At 53.0% G+C, this 21,435-nt stretch overlaps 1 protein-coding gene across 4 annotated transcripts in view; it reads left to right on the top strand.

Moving 5' to 3' along the window:
* Nucleotides 1-1,247: 1,247 nt before the first annotated feature.
* Nucleotides 1,248-21,435, top strand: part of SYN1 (synapsin I) — an 87,130-nt gene continuing 66,942 nt past the window's right edge. For all 4 annotated transcript variants that reach the window (XM_075324537.1, XM_075324536.1, XM_075324540.1 and 1 more), the window contains exon 1: nt 1,248-1,889. In XM_075324537.1, coding sequence (XP_075180652.1) covers nt 1,576-1,889 — 314 coding nt within the window. In that variant the 5' untranslated portion in view covers nt 1,248-1,575. The remainder of the gene's footprint in view (nt 1,890-21,435) is intronic.

The raw sequence follows: 21,435 nt of genomic DNA, 5'->3' as shown, positions 1-21,435 counted from the left end.
CTCTCCTCTCTCCAGCCCTAGTCTCTTCCTCTCTTCTCTCCAGCCCCGGTCTTTCCTCTCCTCTCTCCAGCCCCGGTCTCTCCTCTCTCCAGCCCCGGTCTCTCCTCTCTCCAGCCCCGGTCTCTCCTCTCTCCAGCCCCGGTCTCTCGTCTCTCCTCTCTCCAGCCCCGGTCTCTCTTCTCTCCAGCCCCGGTCTCTCTTCTCTCCAGCCCCGGTCTCTCCTCTCTCCAGCCCCGGTCTCTCCTCTCTCCAGCCCCGGTCTCTCCTCTCTCCAGCCCCGGTCTCTCCTCTCTCCAGCCCCGGTCTTTCCTCTCCTCTCTCCAGCCCCGGTCTCTCTTCTCTCCAGCCCTGGTCTTTCCTCTCCTCTCTCCAGCCTCAGTCTCTCCTCTCTCCAGCCCCGGTCTCTCCTCTCTACAGCCCCGCTCTCTCTTCTCTCCAGCCCCGGTCTCTCCTCTCTCCAGCCCCGGTCTCTCCTCTCTCCAGCCCCGGTCTCTCTTCTCTCCAGCCCCGGTATCTCCTCTCCTCTCTCCAGCCCAGGTCCTCTCCTCTCCTCTCTCCAGCCCCGGTCTCTCCTCTCTCCAGCCCCGGTCTCTCCTCTCTCCAGCCCCGGTCTCTCCTCTCCCCAGCCCCGGTCTCTCTGCTCGAACCCTAGTCTCTCCTCTCCTCTCTCCAGCCCGGGTCCTCTCCTCTCTCCAGCCCTAGTCTCTCCTCTCCTCTCTCCAGCCCGGGTCCTCTCCTCTCCTCTCTCCAGCCCTAGTCTCTCCTCTCCTCTCTTCAGCCCCGGGTCCTCTCCTCTCCCCAGCCCCGGTATCTCCTCTCCTCTCTCCAGCCCGGGTCCTCTCCTCTCCTCTCCTCTCTCCAGACCTAGTCTCTCCTCTCCTCTCCCCAGCCCCGGTCTCTCCTCTCGAGCCCTAGTCTCTCCTCTCCTCTCTCCAGCCCGGGTCCTCTCCTCTCCTCTCGAGCCCTAGTCTCTCCTCTCCTCTCTCCAGCCCGGGTCCTCTCCTCTCCTCTCGAGCCCTAGTCTCTCCTCTTCAGCCCCGGGTCCTCTCCTCTCCTCTCTTCATCATTGCTTATCTGCTTCTTCCTTTGGGTACCGGACTGCACCATTTCCCTGCAGCATAGAGGGGGGGTTGCAGGTGAATCACCGTCCCCGCCCCGCCGCCCCTCTTTTTCCTCTTGGTACATTCCAGCTCCTCATTTCCATGCACGTAATGACTGTTCCACGTTCTCTTAAAGGGGGGGTGAAGAGTCCGACGGACGAGCCCAAGTGGCGGGGGGCAAGGATGAAGATGCTGATCTCGCTCGGTCGCCGAGGAGACAGACTGAAGAGCAGCGAGCGGAGCGGCCGGAGCAGCTGGCGGTTCCCCGGTCTCACGGCTCCGTCCCTCGCCGCCTGGACCGGAGCACTGGGACTGTGAGGGGCGCTGTGGTGACCGGATTATCTGTTATCGGCCACCGACGGGAGCGGAGCGTGGAGAGGGAGCCGTGACCCCGGTGCTGCCGGCACTCACACCCCGCGGTCTCCGGTGACTGACCGGCCTTACCGATACCCGGAGCTGAGCCCGTACCGAGCACATGATGAATTACCTTCGGCGCCGCCTGTCGGACAGTAACTTCATGGCAAATCTGCCCAACGGCTACATGAGCGACCTGCAGCGTCCGGAGCCGCAAGCCCCGCCGCCCGCCGTGTCCCCGGTGCCGCCCGCCGTGTCCCCGGAGCCCAGCACCGGCGGCGGCGGCGGCGGCTTCTTCTCCTCACTCTCCAATGCGGTGAAGCAGACGACGGCCGCCCTCAGCGAGCAGGTGTCCACGGCGGCCGGCGGCGTGTCCGGGGCGGCATCCCGCGGGGCCAAGGTGCTGCTGGTGGTGGACGAGCCCCACACGGACTGGTGAGCACCGGGACCGGGAGGGAGGCCGGGGGGCGAGGAGGGAGGGAGGACCGGGGGAGGGAGGCTGGGAGGCGAGGAGAGAGGAAGGACCAGGGGGAAGAAGGAACAGGGACCGAGAGGGAGGACCAGGGGACCGTGAGGGAGGAGAGAGGAAGGACCAGGGGAGAGGAAGGAACAGGGACCGAGAGGGAGGAGAGAGGAAGGATCGGGGACCGTGAGGGAGGAGAGAGGGAGGACCAGGGGAGAAGAAGAAACAGTTATCAAGAGGGAGGACCAGGGGAGAGGAAGAAACAGGAACCGAGAGGGAGGACCAGGGGACCGTGAGGGAGGAGAGAGGGAGGACCAGGGGAGAGGAAGGAACAGGGACCGAGAGGGAGGAGAGAGGGAGGATCGGGGACCGTGAGGGAGGAGAGAGGGAGGACCAGGGGAGAAGAAGAAACAGTTATCAAGAGGGAGGACCAGGGGAGAGGAAGAAACAGGAACCGAGAGGGAGGACCAGGGGACCGTGAGGGAGGAGAGAGGGAAGACCAGGGGAGAGAAAGGAACAGGGACCGAGAGGCAGGATAGAGGGAGGACCAGGGGTGAGGAAGGAACAGGGACTGAGAGGGAGGACCAGGAGACCATGAGGGAGGAGAGAGGGAGGACCAGGGAGAAGAAAGAACAGGGACTGCGAAAAAGGAACGGGGGGACGAAGATAGAGGGAGGACCGGGGACCGCGAGGGAGGACCAGGGGGAGTAAGGGGGTACCTAGGGGAGAAGAACCAGGGACTGAGAGGGAGGCAGGGGAGCAAGGAGAGAGGGAGGACGAGGGAGGGAAGGTGGCTCTGGAGCGAGGGGGAGGAGGAGCAGGGGTGAGGAAGAATCAGGGACCGTGAGAGAGGACCAAGGGGTGAGAAGAGAGGGAGGACGGGGAGGGAAGCGAGTGGCGGGGGAGAGGAAGGAACAAGGACTTCAAAGGGAGAACCAGGGTCCAAGAAGAGAGGGAGGACCGTGAGATGAGGAGAGAGGGAGATCCGGGGGAGGGAAGGAGGCTGGACGCAAGGAGCGAGGGAGAGGAGGAGCAGGGTAGAGGAAGGAACAGGGACCGTGAGGAAGGACCAGGGACAGGGAGGGAGGAGAGAGGGAGAACCAGGAGAGAGGAAGGAACAGGGACCGAGAGGGAGGGCCAGGAGGCGAGGAGAGATGGAGGATCGGGGGAGAGAGGGAGGCGAGGGGGCGAGGAGAGAGGGAGGACCAGGGACCGAGAATGAGGACCGGGGGGGGCGAGGTGCGGGAGAGAAAGGGAGGACCAGGGACCGAGAGGGAGGACTGGGGAAGAGGAGGAGCGGGGGAGAGGAAGGAACAGGGACCGCGAGGAAGGACCAGGGGGGCGAGGAGCGACAGAGAAAGGGAGGACCAGGGACTAAGGGGGGAGAGAGGAAAGAACATGGACTGAGAGGGTGGACCAGGGGATGAGGAGAGAGGGAGGACCTGGGACTTGGAGGGAGGACTTGGGACTTGGAGTGAGGACCTGAGACTTGGAGGAAGGACCAGCGACCGAGACGGAAGACCAATGGAGAGGAAGGACCAGGAACCAAGATGAAAGACCAGTGGAGAAAGGAAGGATTAGGGACTGGGAGGGAGAGGGACCAGGGGAGAGGGAAGACCAGGGGGCGAGGACTGGAGACCAAGAGAGGATTGGGGACCGGGGAACTGAGAGGGAGGACAATGGACTGGGAGGGAGGACCAGAGTCCGAGAGGGAGGATCGGGGGTGAGGAAGGATCAGGGACCATGAGGGAGGACCAGGGGAGAGGAAGGATCAGGGACCATCAGGGAGGATGAGGGGAGAGGACTGGAGCCTGAGAGAGGATCGGGGACCGAGAGGGAGGGCCAGGGAACTGAGAGTGAGGACCAGGGACCAGGAGGGATGCAAGGAGGGAGGGGGAGAAGGATGAGCAAGGGAGGACCATTGACCAAGAGGGAGGCTCGGGGAGTGAGAACTGGTGACCGTGGGCGAGTACCGGGACCGAGAGGGAGGACCAGGGACCGGGAGGAAGGGCCAGGGAGCGATGACCAAGATCCGGGAGTAAGGACCGGGTGACCGACAGGGAGGACCATAGGAGAGAGGGAGGACCAAGGATTGAGAGGGAGGCAAGGACTGGGGGAGAAAGGAAGGACCAGGGACCGTGAGGGAGGACCAGGGTGTGAGGACTAGGGACCTGGAGGGAGGTCAGGGGGAGAAAGGGAAGACCGGGGACTGAGAAGGAGGACTGGGAGATAGGAAGGACCAGGGACCACAAAGGAGGTTGGGGGGAGAGGAGGGGCCAGGGACCACGAGTGAGGACCAGAGATTGTGAGGGAGGACGGGTGGAGAAAGGAAAGACCAGGGACCGAGAATGAGGACTGAGGGAGAGGAAGGACCAGGGACTGCGAGGAAGGACCATAGGTGAGGACCAGGGATCGAGATGGAGGATCATAGACCGAGAGGGAGGCTTGGGGGAGGGAGAACTGAATACTGGTGGGCAGACTGGGGGAGAGGGAAAACCAGGAGGGAGGATCGAGGGCGAGAACCGGCGACCAGAGGGTGAGGACCGGGGATCGGGATGGAGGACCGGGGCTGCCAGAGGATCAAGACTGGGAAGGAGAATCTGGATCCGAGAGGGAGGGCCGGGGACCGAGAGGGAAGACCGTGATAGAGGACTGAGGATTGGGCGGAAGGATCAGGACTGTCAGGGAAGTTCAGAGACTGGAAGGGAGGACCGGGGGAGAGGAGGAAGAAGTACCAGAAACCGGGAGGGCGGAACGTGGGAAAGAGGGAGAACAAAGAGGGAGAACTGAAGAAGGACTGGGGAGATCAGGGACTAAGAAGGGGAACCGGGGGAGAAAGGGAAGATCGTGAGGGAGTACTGTGGACCGAGAGGAGGACCAAGGGAGAGAGGGACGACCGGGACCAAGAGGGAGGACCGGGGAGAGATGACCGAAGAGATAGGGGGGACCAGGGGCTGGGAAGGAGAACCTGGGGAGTGAGTTAGGACCAAGAGGGATGATCGGGGAAGCAAGGGAGGACCGGGGACCGAGTGAGAGGACTAGGCATTGGGAAAAGGTACTGGGGACAAAGGGGGAGGATCGGGAGAGAGGACCGGAGAATGCGAGGAAGCAACGGAAAGAGGGCTGGGAGAGAGGGCAAGGAATAAGAGGGAGGACATGGGATAAAGGGGCCATAGAGCTCCTGGTGGTAGATGAGCCACACACGAATAGGTGAGCACGGGGACCAAGAGGGAGGATCTGGGGAGAGGAATAGGACCGGGAGGTAGGACTGGGAAACGAGAGGGAGGACCGGAGACTGAGATGGAGGACATGGTAGAGAGGAGGGCAGGATTGGTAGAGGAAGGAGGGGAGGACCTTGAGAGAGAGGGCAAGAGTCAAGAGAGAGGATATGGGAGAAAGGGGCCATAGTGCTGCTGGTGGAAGACGAGCTACACACGAATAGGTGAGCACCAGGGACCTGGAAGGAGGACTGGGGACTGAGAGGGAGGGCCGGGGAGACAGGGGGAGAGAGGACTGGCAAAAGGGAGGACTGGGAGAGAGGGCAAGGAATATGAGTGAGAACATGGGAGAAGGGGGCCAAAGTGCTGCTGGTGATGAACGAGCCGCAGACGGACTGAGAGGGAGGGCCGGGGACCGAGAGGGAAGACTGGGGAGGTGGAGGTTGGGGCATCGGGGGAGAGAGTGAGGGAGGAATTGGCGAGAGAGGGCAAGGGACAAAAGGGAGGACATGGGAGAAGAGGGCCAAAGTGCTGTTAGTGGTGGATGAGCCACACACGGACTGGTGAAGAGAGGATGGAAGGAGCGGGGAGACAGGGTGAGAGGACATGGAAGAGGGAGGACTGGGAAAGAGGAGTGTAGAATCGAAGAGAGAGAGGGAGGACCGGGGAGAAGGAAAGAGGACCAGGGGGAAAGAGGACAAGGGGGAGGACTTGGGAGAAAGGGGCCAAACTGTTGCTGGTGGTGGACAAGCCACACACGGACTCGTGAGTACTGGGACAGGGAGAAAGGCCTGAGGACCGAGAGAGGATCAGGAGGGAGGAGAGGAGAAGAGGAAGGACATGGGAGAAAGCGGCCAAAGTGTCACTAGTGATGGACAAGCCGCACATGGATTGGTGAGCACCGGGAGAGAGGACCAGGGGCCGATAGGGAGGACTGGGAGAAAGGAGGGGAGGACCAAGAGAGTGAGGGCAAGGGACATGAGGGAGAACATGGGAGAGAGGGAGGGAGGACGGGAATACAGGGGTCAAAATGCTGCTGGTGGTGGACGACCCGCACAAGGACCGGTGAGCACCAGGGCCCGGGAGGGAGGACAAGGAGAGAGGACAGATGTCTAGGGACAATAAGGAAGACATGGGAGAAAGGGGCCAAAGTGCGTGAGGTGGACAAGTTACATATTGTCTATGGAGCAATGAGGACCGGGAGGGAAGAACTAGGAGAGAGGAGGGAGAACCGGGGAGAAGAAGGAAGGGCAAGAGACCAGAGAAAGGACCTGAGAGAGAAGGGTCAAAGTGGTGCTGGTGGTGGTGGACGAAACACGGACAGACTGGTGCCGGTGACCTGGAGGGAGGACCGGGGAGAGAGGAGGAGGACCGAAGAGAGGAATGGAGGACCAGAATAGAAGGACAGAGGGCAGGGAACAGAAGGGAGGTAGTATGGGTAGAGAGTGGCCAAAGTGCTGGTGGTGGTGGACAAGCTGCACATGGACTGTTGAGGAGCAAGACCGTGCGAGGGATGATTGAGAACAGGAGAACCAAGAGAGAGGGATTACCGGGGAGAGAGGAACACGGGCAAAGTACAAGAGGGAGGATGGGGACAGAGGGCACAAAGTGCTACTGCTGGTGGACGAGCAACGGGGAGAGAGGAACAGAGGGCAGGGGACAAAAGCAAGGACCGATAAGAGGCAGGACAGAGAGAGAAGGAAGGGCCTGGTAGAGAGGGACAGAGGGCAAGGACTAGAGCAAGAACTGGTAAGAGGGGGAGGACTGGATAGAGAGAACGGAGGAGTGACATGGGAGGGAGGGACAGAGGGTCTGGGATTAAAGGGAGGACTGGAGAGAGAAGAGGAAGGATCTGGTAGAGAGGAACAGAAGGTCAGGGACAAGAGCAAGGACTGGTAAGAAGGAGGACTAGAGAGAGAGAGGAGGAGTGACATGGGAGAGAGGGACAGTGGGTTGGGTGGAGAGCAAGGACCGGTAAGAGAAAGGACTCGAGAGAAAGTAGAAGGGACTTGAGAGAAAAGGACAGAGGGTCCAAGGAGCGGTAAGAGGGAGGACTTGAGTGAGAGGAGGAGTGACCTGGGAGAGAAGGACAGAGGGTCAGGGACGAGAACAAGGAGCGGTAAGAGGGAGGACTGGAGAGAGAAAGTGTGACCTTGAAGACATGGGAGAGACTAACGGGGTCGAGGGTGAGGTCAAGGACCGATAAGAAGGGGGACCAAAGAGAGAGAAGGAGGGACCTTGGAAAGAGGGATAAAGGGTCTGGGACTAGAGTAAGGACCGATTAGAGGGAGGACTTAAAAGTGAGGAGGAAGGATCTGGGAGAATGGGACAGAGGGTCCAAAGTGATGCTCGAGGAGGACGAGCCGCTCACGGACTGTTGAGCGGAGAGAGGGCAGGGGACCAGAGGGAGGATCAGGGAGAGAGGGACAGAGGGAGGGTACAATAGGGGCAAAAGGAGGGAGGACTGAGCAGAGTGACGAAAAGCGGGGACAAGAGCGAGACCGAGGAGAGAGGTGCAAGAGGCGTGGGGATGGGGAGAGCGGGCAGGGGGCAACAGGAATGGGGACTGGGAGGTAGCGGGGACAAGAGGGAGGACCGGGCAGAGAGGACAGGAGAAGTGGGGATAAAGAGAGGACCAAGGGTAGAGGGAATACAGGGAGATAGAGGGCATGGAACATGAGGATGGGGACACGGGGATGGACAGAGCATGGGGACAGGAGGGACACGTGGGGAGAACCATGTGACAACAGGGAAGACGAGGGACTAGGGGAGGTACATGGCAATAAGATGGCCGACGGGGGTATAGCGGTCAGTGGAAAAGAGACAGGAGGTTCTGGGTATAGAGGACAAGGGACAAGACTAGAAATGTGAGGGAGACCCGGGGTATAAATGGCCAAGGACAATAGGGGCAAATAAAAGGAGATGCAAGGGAAGGCCAGGATACAAAGGGCAGAGGGCAAGAGGCGCAGAGGACACGAGGGCATGGAGAATGAGGACCGGGATATAGAGGCAGGGGACCAGAGGGGCGTATGGATTAGAGGACCAGGGTACAGAGGCAGGGGACCAGAGGGGCATATGGATTAGAGGACCAGGGTATAGAGACTAGGGGACCAGAGGGGCATATGGATTAGAGGACCAGGGTATAGAGGCTAGGGGACCAGAGGGGCATATGGATTAGAGGACCAGGGTATAGAGGCTGGGGGACCAGAGGGGCGTATGGATTAGAGGACCAGGGTATAGAGGCTAGGGGACCAGAGGGGCATATGGATTAGAGGACCAGGGTATAGAGGCTAGGGGACCAGAGGGGCATATGGATTAGAGGACCAGGGTATAGAGACTAGGGGACCAGAGGGGCATATGGATTAGAGGACCAGGGTATAGAGACTAGGGGACCAGAGGGGCATATGGATTAAAGGGCAGGGATTGGATATAGAGGTCTGGGGACAAGACGGACATGAGGTGACATTAGGAAGGACAGGAGACAGCGGGGTGAGATACAGGAGGACGGGCTGGTTTACATGTACAAGGTATGGGGTAATTGGGGGAGGTCAGGGTATAGGGGTATTTGATGAAGGGTCAGGTTTAGGGGGTGACTTAAAGGGGTTATCAGTATCCGGCACCAGTCACATCGGAGGCGATCGGTGTTGATGATTTTTTACGACCCCCCCCCCCACACACACACACACACCCGCTGATTGTGCACGTCTTGGTGGATGGGTGCGGGGGCATCGTCATGGACACCGCTCACCTCTGATGTGCAGGTGGCCGGAGTCGGGTGTCACATTGTCTGTAATGATGGGGCTGAATTGTGTTTTTGGCTGGAGCCCGTCTGTAATGCAGCAGATATGTGACTTGTGCCCTTGACCCTGCGCAGTGAGTCCCATCATTGGGAGTACGACCCCCATCACTCCCGGCGTGCGGTCACTTTGCAGCCATGAGCCGGAGCTGGAAGCCTTTTAGCTAATAACCATTGAGGATGAGCAGATGGCCCCGTCTCATCTGGCCAACGATGTGCAGAAACTAATAGCAGCAACCTGGTTCTCAATCGGAGGGTCTAGTGGCTGCAGCAACCTGGTTCTCAATCGGAGGGTCTAGTGGCTGCAGCAGCCGGTGTGTGGAGCTATGTGGGGGTCTAGTGGCTGCAGCAGCCGGTGTGTGGTGCTATGTGGGGGTCTAGTGGCTGCAGCAGCCGGTGTGTGGTGCTATGTGCAGGTCTAGTGGCTGCAGCAGCCGGTGTGTGGTGCTATGTGTGGGTCTAGTGGCTGCAGCAGCCGGTGTGTGGTGCTATGTACGGGTCTAGTGGCTGCAGCAGCTGGTGTGTGGTGCTATGTGCGGGTCTAGTGGCTGCAGCAGCCGGTGTATGGAGCTATCTGCGGGTCTAGTGGCTGCAGCAGCCGGTGTGTGGTGCTATGTGCGGGTCTAGTGGCTGCAGCAGCCGGTGTGTGGAGCTATGTGGGGGTCTAGTGGCTGCAGCAGCCGGTGTGTGGTGCTATGTACGGGTCTAGTGGCTGCAGCAGCCGGTGTGTGGTGCTATGTACGGGTCTAGTGGCTGCAGCAGCCGGTGTGTGGTGCTATGTGCGGGTCTAGTGGCTGCAGCAGCCGGTGTGTGGTGCTATGTGCGGGTCTAGTGGCTGCAGCAGCCGGTGTGTGGTGCTATGTGCGGGTCTAGTGGCTGCAGCAGCCGGTGTGTGGTGCTATGTGCGGGTCTAGTGGCTGCAGCAGCCGGTGTGTGGTGCTATGTGTGGGTCTAGTGGCTGCAGCAGCCGGTGTGTGGTGCTATGTACGGGTCTAGTGGCTGCAGCAGCTGGTGTGTGGTGCTATGTGCGGGTCTAGTGGCTGCAGCAGCCGGTGTGTGGTGCTATGTGCGGGTCTAGTGGCTGCAGCAGCCGGTGTGTGGAGCTATGTGGGGGTCTAGTGGCTGCAGCAGCCGGTGTGTGGTGCTATGTGCGGGTCTAGTGGCTGCAGCAGCCGGTGTGTGGTGCTATGTGTGGGTCTAGTGGCTGCAGCAGCCGGTGTGTGGTGCTATGTGCGGGTCTAGTGGCTGCAGCAGCCGGTGTGTGGTGCTATGTGCGGGTCTAGTGGCTGCAGCAGCCGGTGTGTGGTGCTATGTGCGGGTCTAGTGGCTGCAGCAGCCGGTGTGTGGTGCTATGTGTGGGTCTAGTGGCTGCAGCAGCCGGTGTGTGGTGCTATGTGGGGGTCTAGTGGCTGCAGCAGCCGGTGTGTGGTGCTATGTGTGGGTCTAGTGGCTGCAGCAGCCGGTGTGTGGTGCTATGTGCGGGTCTAGTGTCTGCAGCAGCCGGTGTGTGGTGCTATGTACGGGTCTAGTGTCTGCAGCAGCCGGTGTGTGGTGCTATGTACGGGTCTAGTGGCTGCAGCAGCCGGTGTGTGGTGCTATGTGCGGGTCTAGTGGCTGCAGCAGCCGGTGTGTGGTGCTATGTGCGGGTCTAGTGGCTGCAGCAGCCGGTGTGTGGTGCCATGTGCGGGTCTAGTGGCTGCAGCAGCCGGTGTGTGGTGCTATGTGCGGGTCTAGTGGCTGCAGCAGCCGGTGTGTGGTGCTATGTGCGGGTCTAGTGGCTGCAGCAGCCGGTGTGTGGTGCTATGTGCGGGTCTAGTGGCTGCAGCAGCCGGTGTGTGGTGCTATGTGCGGGTCTAGTGGCTGCAGCAGCCGGTGTGTGGTGCTATGTGCGGGTCTAGTGGCTGCAGCAGCCGGTGTGTGGTGCTATGTGCGGGTCTAGTGGCTGCAGCAGCCGGTGTGTGGTGCTATGTGGGGGTCTAGTGGCTGCAGCAGCCGGTGTGTGGTGCTATGTGCGGGTCTAGTGGCTGCAGCAGCCGGTGTGTGGTGCTATGTGCGGGTCTAGTGGCTGCAGCAGCCGGTGTGTGGTGCTATGTGGGGGTCTAGTGGCTGCAGCAGCCGGTGTGTGGTGCTATGTGGGGGTCTAGTGGCTGCAGCAGCCGGTGTGTGGTGCTATGTGGGGGTCTAGTAGCTGCAGCAGCCGGTGTGTGGTGCTATGTGGGGGTCTAGTAGCTGCAGCAGCCAGTGTGTGGTGCTATGTGGGGGTCTAGTGGCTGCAGCAGCCGGTGTGTGGTGCTATGTGGGGGTCTAGTGGCTGCAGCAGCCGGTGTGTGGTGCTATGTGGGGGTCTAGTGGCTGCAGCAGCCGGTGTGTGGTGCTATGTGCGGGTCTAGTGGCTGCAGCAGCCGGTGTGTGGAGCTATGTGCGGGTCTAGTGGCTGCAGCAGCCGGTGTGTGGTGCTATGTGGGGGTCTAGTGGCTGCAGCAGCCGGTGTGTGGTGCTATGTGGGGGTCTAGTGGCTGCAGCAGCCGGTGTGTGGTGCTATGTGCGGGTCTAGTGGCTGCAGCAGCCGGTGTGTGGTGCTATGTGCGGGTCTAGTGGCTGCAGCAGTCGGTGTGTGGTGCTATGTGGGGGTCTAGTGGCTGCAGCAGCCGGTGTGTGGAGCTATGTGGGGGTCTAGTGGCTGCAGCAGCCGGTGTGTGGTGCTATGTGCGGGTCTAGTGGCTGCAGCAGCCGGTGTGTGGAGCTATGTGCGGGTCTAGTGGCTGCAGCAGCCGGTGTGTGGTGCTATGTGCGGGTCTAGTGGCTGCAGCAGCCGGTGTGTGGTGCTATGTGCGGGTCTAGTGGCTGCAGCAGCCGGTGTGTGGTGCTATGTGGGGGTCTAGTGGCTGCAGCAGCCGGTGTGTGGTGCTATGTGCGGGTCTAGTGGCTGCAGCAGCCGGTGTGTGGTGCTATGTGGGGGTCTAGTGGCTGCAGCAGCCGGTGTGTGGTGCTATGTGCGGGTCTAGTGGCTGCAGCAGCCGGTGTGTGGTGCTATGTGCGGGTCTAGTGGCTGCAGCAGCCGGTGTGTGGAGCTATGTGGGGGTCTAGTGGCTGCAGCAGCCGGTGTGTGGAGCTATGTGCGGGTCTAGTGGCTGCAGCAGCCGGTGTGTGGAGCTATGTGGGGGTCTAGTGGCTGCAGAAGCCGGTGTGTGGAGCTATGTGCGGGTCTAGTGGCTGCAGCAGTCGGTGTGTGGAGCTATGTGCGGGTCTAGTGGCTGCAGCAGCCGGTGTGTGGAGCTATGTGGGGGTCTAGTGGCTGCAGCAGCCGGTGTGTGGAGCTATGTGGGGGTCTAGTGGCTGCAGCAGCCGGTGTGTGGTGCTATGTGGGGGTCTAGTGGCTGCAGCAGCCGGTGTGTGGAGCTATGTGGGGGTCTAGTGGCTGCAGCAGCCGGTGTGTGGAGCTATGTGGGGGTCTAGTGGCTGCAGCAGCCGGTGTGTGGAGCTATGTGGGGGTCTAGTGGCTGCAGCAGCCGGTGTGTGGAGCTATGTGGGGGTCTAGTGGCTGCAGCAGCCGGTGTGTGGTGCTATGTGGGGGTCTAGTGGCTGCAGCAGCCGGTGTGTGGAGCTATGTGGGGGTCTAGTGGCTGCAGCAGCCGGTGTGTGGAGCTATGTGGGGGTCTAGTGGCTGCAGCAGCCGGTGTGTGGAGCTATGTGGGGGTCTAGTGGCTGCAGCAGCCGGTGTGTGGAGCTATGTGGGGGTCTAGTGGCTGCAGCAGCCGGTGTGTGGTGCTATGTGGGGGTCTAGTGGCTGCAGCAGCCGGTGTGTGGAGCTATGTGCGGGTCTAGTGGCTGCAGCAGCCGGTGTGTGGAGCTATGTGGGGGTCTAGTGGCTGCAGCAGCCGGTGTGTGGTGCTATGTGCGGGTCTAGTGGCTGCAGCAGCCGGTGTGTGGAGCTATGTGGGGGTCTGTGGGGAGGGATGGGGGGATATTCGTGTTATCATCACTCCGAGGCTCCCAAGGTTGTTACATCCAGACGAGCTCTTCTCTAAAAGCATCGGTCCCGGGGGGATCCGCTGAGTGGGATCGATCAGGATCCACTATCAGGCCTGTTCTGGGCAGCAATCAACTAATGTCTATGGGCAGGTCAGGGGTCACCGAGGGACAGAAAGATCGAGGATATGGATGAAAGAGGGAAGAGAAGACCGAGGGTCAAACGGAAAGGGAAGACGACAGAGAATGTATGGACCCAAAGCCAAAGAGTATGAGACTGAGGAAGGTCGGGAGGCCCCGGAGGTGACGGGTATCACAGCGAGGAAGAAGAAGGGGCGACGAGGCAGATATTAGGACAAATCTACACTGAAGAGATACTTAGAACGGAATCTGTCACCAGGAACCGCATAATGTGGAGACAAAGACCCTGATTCCAGCGATATATCACTTACTGAGCTGTGTGCTGTCATTCTGATAAATTCAATGTTTTCTCTGCTGCAGATCCAGCGGTTATACAGAGCTCAGTAATATGCTGGACTACCTGCAGCACACCAAGTAGTCCTGTAATGATAATCTCCTGCTGATTAAAGGGAACCTGTCATCAGAAATTTAGCTTTAAAGCTAAAAGTTTCCCCCTCTGCAGCTCCTGGGCTGCATTCTAGCAGGTTCCTGTACTTTTTGTGGCCCCTTTTAAACCAAATTAAATACTTTATAAACTTGTACCTTTTTGCTATGTAAATTTTGTAAATCGTCCATGGGAGCGGGCTCTCTTGCGTGCGTTGCTGTTCCTCCAGCACATTGACGCCGTCCCCCCCACGCTCCATTTCATCCATCAGGACGCCGCCCACTGCGCCCGAGGTGCCGCCCACGCCAGGATCGCTGGTGACGTGTGTCACAAGCACGAGATTATGGGCGGTGCTGTGATTGCATCGCAAGTGCCCGCCCATAATCTCGTGGACGCGCTTTCCCCCACTGCCTCCAGCGTTCTGCGCAAGCTCTCGCCGGCCAAATAACCCGACGTCACCTCCTTCCCATCTTACCCTGCAGCAGGGCAAGATGGGAAAGAGGTGACGTCGGGTCATCTGGCCAGCAAGCGCTTGCGCAGAACGTTGGAGGAAGAGGGGAAAGTGCGGTCTCGAGGTTATGGGCGGCACTTGCTGATGACACAGCGCCGCCCATAACCTCGTGCCTGCGCAAAACGTCACCAGCGGTCACACGTGCACACAGTGCACAGTCCCGCTACAGTCGCACATCGCATGCGCGGGACCACGGGCGGCGTCCTGAGATATGAAATTCAGCGTTGGGGGGCGGCGTAAATCTGCTGGAGGAACAGCAACAGTCACCAGAGAGCCCGCCCCCATGGATAATTTACAAAATTTACATAGCAAAAGGTACAAGTTTATAAAGTATTTAATTTGGTTTAAAAGGGGCCACAAAAAGTACAGGAACCTTCCTAGAATGCAGCCCACGAGCTGCAGAGGGGGAAACCTTTAGGTTTAAAGCAAAATTTCTGATGACAGGTTCCCTTTAACCAGTGATTTGATCAAAACTACACTAATCAGCCTAGTAAGTGATACATCACTGGAATCAAGATCTCTTCCCATACATTATGCTGCTTTCAACCTGATAACAATGCCCTTTAATGTTATGTGGTAAAGGCATTATGTACAGCATATTTACTGTAATACTGCCCCTACGTTCAAGAATATAACTACTGTAATACTACCCCTATGTACAAGAATATAACTACTATAATACTGCCCCCTATGTACAAGACTATAACTACTATAATACTACCCCCTATGTACAATAATATAACTACTATAATACTGCCCCCTATGTACAAGAATATAACTATTATAATACTGCCCCTATGTACAAGAATAGAACTACTATAATACAACCCCTATGTACAAGAATATAACTAATATAATACTGCCCCCTATGTACAAGACTATAACTACTATAATACTACCCCCTATGTACAAGAATATAACTAATATAATACTGCCCCCTATGTACAAGACTATAACTACTATAATACTACCCCCTATGTACAATAATAAAACTACTATAATACTGCCCCTATGTACAAGAATATAACTACTATAATACTGCCCCTATGTACAAGAATAGAACTACTATAATACAACCCCTATGTACAAGACTATAACTACTATAATACTACCCCCTATGTACAATAATAAAACTACTATAATACTGCCCCTATGTACAAGAATATAACTACTATAATACTGCCCCTATGTACAAGTATATAACTACTATAATACTGCCCCTATGTACAAGAATAGAACTACTATAATACTGCCCCTATGTACAAGAATATAACTACTATAATACTGCCCATATGTACAAGAATACAACTACTATAATACTGCCCCCTATGTACAAGAAAATAACTACTATAATACTGCCCCTATGTACAAGTATATAACTACTATAATACTGCCCCTATGTACAAGAATAGAACTACTATAATACTGCCCCTATGTACAAGAATATAACTACTATAATACTGCTCATATGTACAAGAATATAACTACTATAATACTGCCCCTATCCACAAGAATATAACTACTATAATACTGCCCCCTATGTACAAGAAAATAACTACTATAATACTGCTCCCTATATACAAGAATATAACTACTATAATACTGCCTCTATGTGCAAGAATATAACTACTATAATACTGCCCCTCTGTACAAGAATATAACTACTATAATACTGCCCCTATGTACAAGAATATAACTACTATAATACTGCCCCCTATATACAAGAATATATTTACTATAATACTGCCCCCTATGTACAAGAATATAACTACTATAATACTGCTCCTATGTACAAGAATATAACTACTATAATACTGCCTCTATGTACAAGAATATAACTACTATAATACTGCCCCTCTGTACAAGAATATAACTACTATAATACTGCCCCTATGTACAAGAATATAACTACTATAATACTGCCCCCTATGTACAAGAATATAACTACTATAATACTGCTCCTATGTACAAGAATATACCTACTATAATACTGCTCCTATGTACAAGAATATAACTACTATAATACTGCTCCTATGTACAAGAATATAACTACTATAATACTGCCCCCTATGTACAAGAATATAACTACTATAATACTGCCCCTATGTACAAGAATATAACTGCTATAATACTGCCCCATGTACAAGAATATAACTACTATAATACTGCCCCTATGTACAAGAATATAACTGCTATAATACTGCTCCTATGTACAAGAATATAACTACTATAATACTGCCCCCTATGTACAAGAATATAACTACTATAATACTTCCCCTATGTACAAGAATATAACTACTATAATACTGCCCCCTATGTACAAGAATATAACTACTATAATACTGCCCCCTATGTACAAGAATATAACTACTATAATACTGCCCCCTATGTACAAGAATATAACTGCTATAATACTGCCCCATGTACAAGAATATAACTACTATAATACTGCCCCTATGTACAAGAATATAACTGCTATAATACTGCTCCTATGTACAAGAATATAACTACTATAATACTGCCCCTATGTACAAGAATATAACTACTATAATACTGCTCCTATGTACAAGAATATAACTACTATAATACTGCCTCCTATGTACAAGAATATAACTACTATAATACTGCTCCTATGTACAAGAATATAACTACTATAATACTGCCCCTATGTACAAGAATATAACTACTATAATACTGCCTCCTATGTACAAGAATATAACTACTATAATACTGCCCCTATGTACAAGAATGTAACTACTATAATACTGCTCCCTATATACAGGAATATAACTAGTATAATACTGCCCCCTATGTACAAGAATATCACTACTATAATACTGCTCCTATGTACAAGAATATAACTGCTATAATACTGCCCCTATGTACAAGAATATAATTACTATAATACTGTCCCTATGTACAAGAATATAACTACTATAATACTGCTCCTATGTACAACAATATAACTACTATAATACTGCCCCTATGTACTAGAATATAACTACTATAATACTGCCCCTATGTACAAGAATATAACTACTATAATACTGCTCCTATGTACAAGAATATAACTACTATAATACTGCCCCTATGTACAAGAATATAACTACTATAATACTGCCCCTATGTACAAGAATATAACTACTATAATACTGCCCCTATGTACAAGAATATAACTACTATAATACTGCTCCTTATGTACAAGAATATAACTACTATAATACTGCTCCTATGTACAAGAATATAACTACTATAATACTGCCCCTATGTACAAGAATATAACTACTATAATACTGCTCCTTATGTACAAGAATATAATTACTATAATACTGCCCCTATGTACAAGAATATAACTACTATAATACTGCTCCTTATGTACAAGAATATAACTACTATAATACTGCCCCTATGTACAAGAATATAACTACTATAATACTGCTCCTATGTACAAGAATATAACTACTATAATACTGCCCCCTATGTACAAGAATATAACTACTATAATACTGCCCCCTATGTACAGGAATATAACTACTATAATACTGCCCCTATGTACAGGAATATAACTACTATAATACTGCTCCTATGTACAAGAATATAACTACTATAATACTGCCCCCTATGTACAAGAATATAACTACTATAATACTGCCCCCTATGTACAGGAATATAACTACTATAATACTGCTCCTATGTACAGGAATATAACTACTATAATACTGCCCCCTATGTACAAGAATATAACTACTATAATACTGCCCCCTATGTACAGGAATATAACTACTATAATACTGCCCCTATGTACAAGAATATAACTACTATAATACTGCTCCCTATATGCAGGAATATAACTACTATAATACTGCCCCTATGTACAAGAATATAACTACTATAATACTGCCCCTATGTACAAGAATATAATTACTATAATACTGCCCCTATGTACAAGAATATCACTACTATAATACTGCCCCTATGTACAAGAATATAACTACTATAATACTGCCCCTATGTACAATAATATAATTACTATAATACTGCCCCTATGTACAAGAATATCACTACTATAATACTGCCCCTATGTACAAGAATATAACTACTATAATACTGCCTCCTATGTACAAGAATATAACTACTATAATACTGCCCCTATGTACAAGAATATAACTACTATAATACTTCCCCTATATACAAGAATATAACTACTATAATACTGCCTCTATATACAAGAATATAACTACCATAATGCTGCCTCTATATACAAGAATATAACTACTATAATACTGCTCCTATGTACAAGAATATAACTACTATAATACTGCCCCTATATACAAGAATATAACTACTATAATACTGCCCCTATATACAAGAATATAACTACTATAATACTGCCCCTATGTACAAGAATATAACTACTATAATACTGCCCCTATGTACAAGAATATAACTACTATAATACTGCCCCTATGTACAAGAATATAACTACTATAATACTGCCCCTATATACAAGAATATAACTACTATAATACTGCCCCTATGTACAAGAATATAACTACTATAATACTGCCCCTATGTACAAGAATATAACTACTATAATACTGCCCCTATGTACAAGAATATAATTACTATAATACTGCCCCTATGTACAAGAATATCACTACTATAATACTGCCCCTATGTACAAGAATATAACTACTATAATACTGCCTCCTATGTACAAGAATATAACTACTATAATACTGCCCCTATGTACAAGAATATAACTACTATAATACTTCCCCTATATACAAGAATATAACTACTATAATACTGCCTCTATATACAAGAATATAACTACCATAATGCTGCCTCTATATACAAGAATATAACTACTATAATACTGCTCCTATGTACAAGAATATAACTACTATAATACTGCCCCTATATACAAGAATATAACTACTATAATACTGCTCCTATATACAAGAATATAACTACTATAATACTGCCCCTATATACAAGAATATAACTACTATAATACTGCCCCTATGTACAAGAATATAACTACTATAATACTGCCCCTATGTACAAGAATATAACTACTATAATACTGCCCCTATGTACAAGAATATAACTACTATAATACTGCCCCTATGTACAAGAATATAACTACTATAATACTGCCCCTATGTACAAGAATATAACTACTATAATACTGCCCCTATGTACAAGAATATAACTACTATAATACTGCCCCTATGTACAAGAATATATCTACTATAATACTGCCCGTATGTACAGGAATATAACTGTAGTATTAGAAAATGAATATAATTGATAGAATCTGAGGTTTGCTGTTGGAGATGATCAGGACATTAATATGTAATGGAGATGGGGTTATTGATTTGATTTTGTGGCTGCTGTAATGGATGTTGAGAGCGGGGGGTGGAAGCTTCCGGATAACTGATGTGTGGATAACTATATATATTGTATATATACTCCTCAACATTGCAATTGTAACACCAAGAAGGAAAGGTCACGGAATGATGGAAATCACAGGATCTGCAAATGAGGAAAAAAAATATAAAAATGTATAAATCCTGTGGATTTCTTCGGTCCGGTGTATGAACTTCATGCAGAAATCCCGGCACTGCCTCGGCCGCCGTCACTGAGGATATTACTGCTCGTCTGAGGAAGGCTCTGCCACTCTGAATACACTTGGGCAAATCATCAAGATCCTCTGCTGGCAGCTCCTGTGTAATCACCGACCAATGACGTCCCAGATGTGCTCAATGGGAGACAAGACTGGAGACGCTGCAGCCAGGGGAGCAGGTTTAGGCCACGCAGGCTCCGAACAGCAGTACCAGCAACATGTGGCCGGAGTTGTCGTGTTTAAAAATATCTTCTGGGACACGGTGGAGGAATGGGCAGGACACGGTGGAGGAATGGGCAGGACACGGTGGAGGAATGGGCAGGACACGGTGGAGGAATGGGCAGGACACGGTGGAGGAATGGGCAGGACACGGTGGAGGAATGGGCAGGACACGGTGGAGGAATGGGCAGGACACGGTGGAGGAATGGGCAGGACACGGTGGAGGAATGGGCAGGACACGGTGGAGGAATGGGCAGGACACGGTGGAGGAATGGGCAGGACACGGTGGAGGAATGGGCAGGACACGGTGGAGGAATGGGCAGGACAATGTGGAGGAATGGGCAGGACACGGTGGAGGAATGGGCAGGACACGGTGGAGGAATGGGCAGGACACGGTGGAGGAATGGGCAGGACACGGTGGAGGAATGGGCAGGACACCGTGGGGGAATGGGCAGGACACGGTGGAGGAATGGGCAGGACAATGTGGAGGAATGGGCAGGACACGGTGGAGGAATGGGCAGAAGACCGTGGAGGAATGGGCAGGACACGGTGGAGGAATGGGCAGGACACGGTGGAGGAATGGGCAGGACACTGTGGAGGAATGGGCAGGACACGGTGGAGGAATGGGCAGGACACGGTGGAGGAATGGGCAGGACAATGTGGAGGAATGGGCAGGACAGTGTGGAGGAATGGGCAGAAGACCGTGGAGGAATGGGCAGAAGACCGTGGAGGAATGGGCAGGACACGGTGGAGGAATGGGCAGGACACGGTGGAGGAATGGGCAGGACACTGTGGAGGAATGGGCAGGACACGGTGGAGGAATGGGCAGGACACGGTGGAGGAATGGGCAGGACACGGTGGAGGAATGGGCAGGACACGGGGGAGGAATGGGCAGGACACGGGGAGGAATGGGCAGGACAGTGTGGAAGAATGGGCAGGACACGGTGGAGGAATGGGCAGGACACGGTGGAGGAATGGGCAGGACACGGTGGAGGAATGGGCAGGACACTGTGGAGGAATGGGCAGGACACTGAGGAGGAATGGGCAGGACACGGTGGAGGAATGGGCAGGACACGGTGGAGGAATGGGCAGGACACGGTGGAGGAATGGGCAGGACACGGGGAGGAATGGGCAGGACACGGTGGAGGAATGGGCAGGACACGGTGGAGGAATGGGCAGGACACGGTGGAGGAATGGGCAGAAGACCGTGGAGGAATGGGCAGGACACGGTGGAGGAATGGGCAGAAGACCGTGGAGGAATGGGCAGGAGACTGGTCCCACTACCAATTCAATGGCACGCTGAGATGTCAGTGCACCTGGAGCTAAGACTAAAGGGGTCCGGATACTGTACATTATACCCCCAGAGTACAATCCAAGGAGCAGGACTGACTCCAGACCAATCTCCATATATCACTACAAGACAACAGGGTATATATAAGGAGTGTATATAGTGTGTGTATATATAGTGTGTATGTATACAGTGTGTGTGTATAGTGGTGTACATATAGTATTTATTGTGTGTAGGTAGTGTGTGTGTATATATTGTGTTTATATATTGTGTGTGTATATATAGTGTATGTAGTGTGTGTATAGTGTGTGTGTGTATAT

The sequence above is a fragment of the Anomaloglossus baeobatrachus genome, chromosome 9, assembly GCF_048569485.1.
Source record: "Anomaloglossus baeobatrachus isolate aAnoBae1 chromosome 9, aAnoBae1.hap1, whole genome shotgun sequence".
In the NCBI taxonomy this organism is placed as follows: Eukaryota; Metazoa; Chordata; class Amphibia; order Anura; family Aromobatidae; genus Anomaloglossus; species Anomaloglossus baeobatrachus.
Note: the sequence above shows the minus strand (reverse complement) of the source record. Positions and strands in the feature narration are given on the sequence as shown.